Source organism: Martes martes, assembly GCF_963455335.1.
Source record: "Martes martes genome assembly, chromosome: 5".
Lineage (NCBI taxonomy): Eukaryota > Metazoa > Chordata > Mammalia > Carnivora > Mustelidae > Martes > Martes martes.
Window position 1 is genome coordinate 16944276 of NC_137892.1, and position 10004 is coordinate 16954279.

Genomic DNA, 10004 nt, shown 5'->3' on the forward strand with positions numbered 1-10004 from the left:
AAAGAAACAGGAGTACAGTTTTCTAGAATAATAAAGATGATGATGATGATGATGATGATAGTGCCCTTAAAAAGAAATACAAAAGGCTTGGAAGACTAGAGAATACAATGGAAATGGAAAATGTGTTTGGAGAGGTAGGATACAATAAACCCTAGAGGGCTTGTTCTAGGCAATGAACATTTCTACTATACAGAGCCTTTTTTTTTTAATTTCTTTTTTTTAAATTTTTTATTTATTTTCAGCATAACAGTATTCATTGTTTTTTCACCACACCCAGTGCTCCATGCAATCTGTACCCTCCCTAATACCCACCACCTAGTTCCCCCAACCTCCCACCCCCTGCCCCTTCAAAACCCTCACGTTGTTTTTCAAAGTCCATAGTCTCTCATGGTTCACCTCCCCTTCCAATTTCCCTCAACTCCCTTCTCCTCTCCATCTACCCTATACAGAGCCTTTTTAAGATTAAATGAGAAATATCCTATAAATCATCATAATAAAACATGAAGTTATAAAGAAAACCCAGTAATATTTCAGTGAGGTGGTTACTTGTTAAAGTAATTCAAGGTTTTTTAAAAGATTTTTATTTATTTATTTGACAGAGATCACAAGTAGGCATAGAGGCAGACAAAGAGAGAGAGGAGGAAACAGGCTCCCTGCTGAGCAGAGAGCCCAATGTGGGGCTCAATCACAGGACCCTTAGATCGATCACAGGACCCTGAGATCATGACCTGAGTCGAAGGCAGAGGCTTAACCCACTGAGCCACAGGCACCCCTAAAGTAATTCAGGTTTTAAGAATAATAAATTATAAAATAGAAAGGAAAGAAACCCTTCCAAAAAAGAAACATATAACACAGAATTAAAGGTCCACAAAAATGTGCAACGTTAGTAGAAAAACATCACCATCCTGCTCAAATGGGCAATAACAAACTTGGGTGGAAGTAGCAACATGGTAAACATGAGATTTTAGGTTTTACTCAAAATAATTGAAAATATTTTTTAATACTTTTTAAAATTTCTTTTCAGTGTTCCAGAATTCATTGTTTATGCACCACAACCAGTGCTCCATGCAATACGTGCCCTCCTTAATACCCACCACCAGGCTCACCCAACCCCCCACTCCATTTTTGTATAATTGAAAACAAGGAAAAACAGAAATATAACAATAAAATCAAATAGTTCAATACAAATCTTATTTGGATTGTTTTAATAATTGAAAATCTTCAAACAATCCAAATAGGATTTGTATTGACCTGTTTGATTTTATTATTGTATTTCTGTTATTCCTTCTTTTCAATTATACAAAAATGCTGCTGTAGGAAAAGTAAAGTCTCCATCCTAAAAGGAAAAAAAAAAGCCAAGTGAAAAGGTAGCCTCCACCACTTTTTAAATATCCTCACACAATCATTCATTCATAGAACTTATATGGCCAGTGAAATCTCAGATACAGGGGAATCTGTATACTTAAAATTGTAGCTTTCCAGCCTAAATAGTGGAGAAAAGCACATTTAAAGGAGTTGGGAACTGCTTGTTTACAAAAAGGACATTCACAGTATCCACTAGTAATGTATTAATTATTACAACATAATTTTAGTTGTTTTTAATCAAATACAATGCCCTTTTACTTTTAATAGAAGTGTGTCTCATTTATATTTATACATATATCATAGACATGTAGATATTTTCATGTATATAAACATACATATGTATGTGGTTTGTTTTCTGGCAACTTCTTTTAACTGTTTCTTTAAAAAAAAAACACTTTTTCCCCCTCTATCTTTTTCTTTATACTTAATTATGTATTTGAGTGTTTCTGTGTTTGAGAGCTCAAAAAGTTTTTAATTGAGGTATAGTTGATACAGTGTTATATTAGGTTCAGGCATACAGTATAAAGTATTCAACATTGAATGATTCAATGCATTAGTTATGAAGATACACAACACCATAGTAACAACAAACATAGTCAAATCCAGAAAATATCTAATATTTTAATATGATGGTATGTTAACCACTCAGTTACAGTTTATAGGACAAGAGTAACAATAGTAAATATAGCTACTAAAATCAGTTAACAAATATTCAGTATAAAAATAGAAAAGTTGTGCCTTTAAAACATATAAAAGGGGAGAGTAAGATGGTGATTTTTTTTTTGTAACTAGAGTTAAGTTGTTAAAACATAAAATAGACTGTAATATCTATAAGGTATTTTATGTAAGCTTCATTGTAACCACAAAGCAAAACAACTACAAAACATATACATGTGTGTCTGTGTGTGTGTGTGTATACACCAAATATTCTTCAATGATTATACAGAAGGGAATTCTGTCATTTGTGACAAGAATCAACCTTGATAATGTTATCCTAAGTGATATAATTAACACAATTATAGGAATCTGAAAAATCTGAATATATAGAAACAGAGTAGAATGGTAGTAACCATGGATGTAGGGAAGAATGGGCAGTTGTTATTCAGAGTGCAAACTTTTAGTTGGAAGATAAATATGTCTGGTATCCAATGTACAGCATTATAGTTAATAATATAGTGTATTATATTACAGATTATAATTACAGATTATAGTTAATAATATTGTGTATTATATACTTGAAGTGTCCTAAGAAAGTAAATCTTAAATGTTCACACCACAAAAATTGTGGCAATTATGTGATGTGATGGAAATATTATCTAACACAAAGGCAGTAATGATATGGTAATAGATATAAGTGTATCAAATCAACATGGTGTACACCTTAAAATTATAACAATGTTAGATATCAAAACTATGTCAACAAAGTTGGAAAAAACTAAATTTGCTTTTCTTTTAAACTTGAACATTTTTTTCCTATTTAAAAGATAAGGCACTTCAACTTTGATAAATACTGCTGGATTTTTTAAAATTATTTTCTATTGTTAGAGAAAATACAGTGATCATCTCATTTGACTTCAAGTAGATGGCCTGATATTTCCCCTCCGATCTCCCAGGAATTCTCTAATTGTTCTTATAATCCCATACTTGTTTCCAGATATATAGATATTTATGATGTTTATCACATTTTGAAATATAGAAGTATATGTTCATTTATTTAGTTATATTTTTTCAAACATAGTAATTCTATACTGTTTGTTATTCTTTTCTTTTTTGATTTACAAACTCATCCTTTGCTTTTTTATCTTTTCTTTTTTTTTAATTTATTTGACAGAGAGAGACACAGGGAGAGAGGGAACACAGCAGAGGGAGTGGGAGATGGAGAAGCAGGCTCCCTGCAGAGCAGTGAGCTGGATGTGGGGCTCGATCCCAGGACCCTGGGATCATGACCCGAGCCGACGGCAGACGCTCAACGACTGAGCCACCCAGGCGCCCCATTATCTTTTCTTTTTTTCTCTTTATTTTTTCTTTGGAGATTTTTGAGCCACATTTTCTGGTTTTAACCAGTTTTAGCTATTACCTATTTCTCATTTCCTAAGATGATTTTTAAATTTCTTTTTATTAATTTCTAGCCAATATTAATCTGGATCAAAATTAATCTCTATTTTTGATTTATATTTCTCTTTGTATGTCTCATGTATAATATTAGAATACTCTTTCACAGAAATATCACATTAATACTTTGTTAAAGAATACAATTTCAAATATTTATATATCATGTAATTTTTAATGATTTTATTATGCTTTCCTATTATATTACTTTACTAATTTTTACTTTTGGTATATGATGTTGCCTAAATGTAAATGTTTTATACTTTAATACATTGCTTTTTTTTGTATTATTGAACTTTATTCAGAAATTGGTTTTAAAATATGTTTAAGTCTTTTATATATGTATACAGCTTTAATAGAACAATTAAGGAGCAGTTTAACAGTCCTGTATATCTTTGTTATCCATCATTACATGCTCCTCTGACTATTTTTGTAAAAAAAAAAAGCACAAGCAATTAATATTAGACTGATAAGGAGTATTGTCTTAATTCTTTCTGATTTTCTTTTGTTCCAATTATATGACTAATAACCAATACAGAGATGGTCACCCAACAGCCACTCAGTGAATATTTGTAGTGTGAATAAACTAAAGAATGGCAAAACTTATAGAATATATAATTAACAAATTGCTTAAGTTATTGTGGATCACTTTAAAACAGCCTACTAAAAACAGCTAATGTGGACTCTGAGAAACAAACTGAGGGTTTTGGAGAGGAGGAAGGTGGGGGGTTGGGTGAGCCTGGTGGTGGGTATTATGGAGGGCATGTGTCACATGGAGCACTGGGTGTGGTGCATAAACAATGAATTTTGAAACACTGAAAAAAATTAAAATAAAATTTAAAAACAAACACAAAAACAGTTAATGTGTTATCTCAGTTCATTTACTGAAAACACAGAAAGTGTGTTTTTCATTTTCTTTTTTTGTTTGTTTTTTTGTTTGTTTGTTTTTTGTTTTTTTGTGTGTGTGTTTTTCATTTTCTATATCTCTGTAACATTTTGGGAGTGATAGCTAATTACCTTCAAAGATATATCCCCAGGAACCTTCTGGGAATCCCAGTCCCTTCTGAGATCCTAATAATTTTTCCCTAAATGGAAAAAGTGTTCATACTTTTCCTGACTATCCACATAATGCCACATATTTAACTGAATGAGGGAGCCTAAGATAAGATCTCAAGGCAGAAATGTCCACAGGTCACTCATCACTAAGTTTATGTTGCCCAACTCTGCCACTGATCTGATTTCCAAACAGGTAATGCCATATTTTAATTTATTTAAAATCAATTAATTAACATATAGTATATTATTAGTTTGAGAGATAGAATTTAGTGATTCATCAGTTACACATAATACCCGGTACTCTTTACATCAGGACCCTCCCTTAATACCCATCACCCAGTTATCCCATCCATCCCACCAACCTTCCCTCCAGCAACCTCAGCTTGTTTTCTGTAATTAAGAGGTAATGCAGGTAATGTCATTTTTAAGATGGAATACTTATAATATAAAGAAATAGAAGGTCAGAGTTGCATAAATTCAGAAGGCACAATATTTCCCTGGATGTGAAGGGAACCTATGCTAATTTCTGTGGAACTTTATGGAAAAAAAATTTTATTTTAAGATATGCATATTATAATTATGTGCTATTCATCATTAATGATTATATGCTGTATATTTATTTAAAATTTGTATGTCAAAACACACAGGAGTCATTCTGTCTCTGTTTTGTCATAGAAATTTTACTACACAATATTTCATTTATCATACTGGAAGGGTGAGTTTCTTAAAGTTCCTCATATTGAAAAGAAAAAAGAATTAAGAAGTGGATTGTTTAGGGGTGCCTGGGTGGCTCAGTCATTAAGCATCTGCCTTTGGCTCAGGTAATGATCTCAGAGTCTTGGGATCTTGCCCTGTGCTGGGCTGGCTTCCTACTCAGCAGGAAGACTGCTTCTCCTTCTCACACTCCCCCTGCTTGTGCTCCCTTTCGCTGTCTCTCTGTCTGTCAACTAAATAAATGAAATCTTTAAAAACAACAAGTGGATTGTTTAGAAAAATTTTATATAATTTCTATTACTAAGGCAAACTATTGCAATGTTGTATTAAAAAGTGATTTTCTTGATTATGTACATGTTTGCATGTACATAATTATGCTATTTAGAAAAATATAGTTAGATACAGTGTGACTCTTTTCCATATCTGCCTTTATATACTATATCAATCAATCAATGTTATTAATCAATATGTAAAGAAAACAAGAAACAAAATATGTGTAGTAAATATTAATGGGAAGATGAGAGTTGCCTTGGTTTCTTTTCTGTTTCATAAATATTTTAAGTGATATTATACTGTTTAAAAAATCCATTTAGGGACGCCTGGGTGGCTCAGTTGGTTAAGCGGCTGCCTTCGGCTCAGGTCATGATCCCGGTGTCCTGGGATCAAGTCCCACATCAGGCTCCTTGCTTGGCGGGGAGCCTGCTTCTCCCCCTGCCTCTGCCTGCCACTCTGTCTGCTTGTGCTCACTCTTGCTCTTCTCTCTCTCTCTCTGGCAAATAAATAAATAGAATCTTTTTTAAAAAATCCATTTAAAGAGTGAACAAAGTATTTTTTATAAACATAAGTCAAAGTAAGTTTATCAGAAAACAATATGTAATACCATCAATCTGAATTTGTTTTCTTTGCATGAGGAAAAACCAAACCCACGATCATTTCCAAACCAATTGAACTACATGAACATTTTGTCCAAATGCCACAGTGTAATGCAGTTTGCATCTTAGGTGATGATAAATTGATAAAACTGTGGAAACAGAGAAAAAAAGGTGATGAAGTCTTATGGAACAATATATGCATTTTGTATTTAATTCAGAGAACTTTGCAGAGAAAAAAATGAAATAAGTTAAGTGTATGATCATGGGAACTCAGAATACAGAAGTTGAGTTTAACTGCCAAACCTAACTACTTGCAGCATGCAGGGTCTAGCCTTTCCCCATGCATGCTGGAGTTCTTGGAACTAACACAATTCTTCAGTACCAGGCTATTTGCTCTCCTTATCCCCTAGAGAGAAATGATCTTCCTTTGGTTCATGAATCTTCCATTGGTATCCTCACTTATAATACCCTAATGTTCCCCCTTGTTTATGGTGGTTATGATCAGAAATAGTTGAATCCTTATAATTTGCTCATTTCTTTACTTCATGTCTCACATTCATGGAACTGTAAGTTTGATAAGAGCAAGGATTTCATCTCTTTGTTCACAGTATATTCCCTCATTATCATTCAGTGTGTGGCCCATGACAGGAATTCAGTAATACCCGTGAAATTGCTATTTAATAGAATCTGTCACCAAAAAAAAAAAGGAAAAAAAAATAGAATCTGTCTCCCAGTGTTTCAATTTTCGCATTGTTTGCTCATTTACAAATTTAAATTTTTGCAGTATAAAAACTCAGTTTCTTTCACCAAACAACATTTTTTGTATCTTATCTGTCTTACATTCTTGAGATTTCTTCTGAACTACTCTTCAGTTTCTTAAAGACATAAAATTAATACCCCCCCAAAAATTTCCCTAAGTCCTGTTTTGCATGTTAGTATTCTTTAACTAGTGGCAATGGACCATCTTTCTCTCCTGCTCATGAAGCAGAACTTTAAAATAATCATAGTTAGTAAATTTGTCACTTTGACTTATTTATATCTTTTAGTTTTGATTTTTGGAAATTTATTTATTATTCCCTACCAATTATTGAAGAAAACAAATAAGGGATGCTTATGGGGTGATAATTATATAGAAATTATAATGCTTTCTGGGTACCTGGGTGCCTCAGTCAGCTAAGTTTCTGTCTTTGGCTCAGGTCATGATCCCAAGGTCCTGGATTGAACCCCACATCTGGATCCCTGCTTGGTGAGGAGCCTGCTTCTCCTCTCCCTCTCCCTGTGCCACTCACCCTACTTATGCTTCTTTTGCTCTCTCTCCTTCTGTCAAATAAATAAATAAAATCTTTAAAAAAATCATATTGCTTTCTGTTTTCCTAGTTTATAAGGTTAAGTGTTTTTAGTTCAAAAGTACAGGAACTATTACAACATTATCCCCATTAATCTGGATCCAAATTCTCTGAGATAAGAGTTAGAGATAATAAATAGAGATATCAATTTATTTATTTATTTAGATAAATAGAGATATAATAATAATATAACCATTTCTAAGGTAAGAATAGTGTCTCAGAAATTTAAACTTGTTTACTTAAAGTAATTAAAGTTAACTTAGTTAAGGTTAAATGACCTTTGTTTCATTTAAAAACTGGTATTTTTTCTATCCCAGGGTTGTTCTTCAGACACTCAAAAGTTTATTTATGCTCAGTCTCACTGTTTAGGGTCTATATTTAGAGCACAGGGGCTTTGTTCCTGGGATAATCTCCATTTTTCATGATCTTAATAACATCACCAAACAATGTAAATTAAAACTATGCAAAAGACACTACATATGTAGCTAAAAGGAAATGTTAATTGCATAAAGGTATCCATTGGGAATGCTGCTTTTAGATTCCAGAGAGAAATCCCCAGGGTAATATTGATTTGGGGCTGTCAAGTGTGATAGTCAAGGAAGAATTCTTGAGATGTTTTATGGTGCAAAAATCGACAGGACATGTGGGCAGAAAGAGCTGCACTTATGACTGTGAGGAGTGACTACTCATATATTTTTAAATTTGTGGAGGGAGTGGGAGTAGAGCATAAGTTTCTAAGATTTCTGTACGCTGAAGTTAGAGTCTACAGGATCTTGGAGATCTGGTTATTGTTAAGATAAGTTTGCTTTTAATCTCTAATTAAACATCAACATTAAGGCAGCCATGAGTTCCTTGAAGAGTGTCACACTCTGCCTGCCTCAGGTATTCGTCAGTGAGCTCTAACTTGTAAGGAGATTTAATTTTAGCTACATTTATCTCATTTTTGCTTTCCTCATCAGGATCTTATTAATACCACTTTTGTATAAAAAACACAAACTTATGGAAGAGAAATCGTATACAACTGCTCAGATATAAGGAAAAACATCCAAATGTTCCATGTCCTAAGACCCCCCTGGAAAACTAATAATGGCTGTAGTATAGCCTTTCTGTGAAATTCATTTACAAAATCTTACTTATAATTATGTCCAAGCACCAATGTCAAAAGCACTAGCAATGAGAAACAACAGTTTCCAAGTAGGCTTTATTCTTCTTGGCTTCACTAAATGGCCCCATCTAGAAATTATTCTCTTCTGGATAGTGATCATTTTGTACGCCATGATCATCCTCTCCAACTCAACCATTATCTTGCTCTCTTGTGTGGACATTCGTCTCTACACTCCCATGTACTTCTTTCTTAGCAATCTTTCCTTCTTGGATCTCTGCTTCACTACAACTGCTGTGCCTCAGATGTTGTCTAACTTGTGGGGGCCAGACAAGAGCATCACTTACACAGGCTGTGTCATTCAGCTATCTGTGTTCCTCTGCCTTGGTGCAACAGAAGGTGTTATGTTGGTGATGATGGCCTTTGACCGCTATGTTGCTATTTGCCAGCCTCTGCGCTATACCATCATCATGAATCATGAGTTCTGTTGGAAACTGGTGCTAATAGCCTGGCTGTCTGGACTGATGGAATCTGCAACCCAATCTCCCATCACATTCCAGCTTCCTTTTTGCACCCACCACCACCTGGATGATTTTCTGTGTGAAGTTCCTGCCTTCATACGCCTAGCATGTGGACATACCTCAGCCATTGAGTGGCAAATGACCATCTCTGCTGACCTTTTCACCATTGTGCCAGTGGTATTGATCCTGACTTCTTATGGCTATATAGCTCGAGCCTTGGGGAAACTCCAGTCAGAAGAGGGAAGGAAAAAAGCCATTGCCACCTGTTCTTCCCACCTTATTGTGGTCTTCATGTTTTATGGGACAGTGGCCATGGTTTATGCAGATCCTAAGAACCACTTTGCTTCAAATTATGGCAAGATCTTCACTTTCTACTACACTTTGGTCACACCACTGATGAATCCTCTCATCTATACTCTAAGGAACAAAGAAGTAAAAGATGCTCTGCAAAGACTGCTAAAGAAAATGATGCACAAATGAAAAATATCCTTTTGAATAAAAAAAAGTGTTGAAATCATGATGTTCTTATACTCTCCACTAGAGAGTCACTGAATTATCATTTTACAAAACAGTAGTTTTAGCTTAAAGGCAGTAATTTGTAACTTACTCTTTATTTCTATGGTTTTACATAACATATTGTTTAAAAAACTCTGTACAGACATAATGACAGTTTTTGACACATAGTAAGTATCCAGAATGTTTGTCAGGGGGAAATGTTATTTTCAGAGTTAACTTTTGAAGAATATTTGTGATTTCTTTTGTCCTTGTTTTTGTTTTTATTTTCTCCTTTGTTCTTATTTATTATGTTCAATTAGTTTTTGATGTAGTGTTCAACAATTCACTAGTTGCATACAACACCCAGTGCCCATCACAACACACTTCCTCCTTAATACCCATCACCCTGTTATGCAACCCCCAA

General features: G+C 34.0%; 1 protein-coding gene across 1 annotated transcript; it reads left to right on the plus strand.

Annotated features, from left to right (window-relative positions):
- Positions 1–4936: 4936 nt before the first annotated feature.
- On the plus strand, positions 4937–9565 carry LOC308342704 (olfactory receptor 2C1-like; the record flags this gene model as incomplete). The annotated part of the gene is made up of 2 exons (XM_080803268.1): positions 4937–4942; positions 8564–9565. The coding sequence occupies 2 exons, from the start codon at positions 4937–4939 to the stop codon at positions 9563–9565; spliced, it is 1008 nt and encodes a 335-aa protein (XP_080659394.1).
- Positions 9566–10004: the final 439 nt, after the last annotated feature.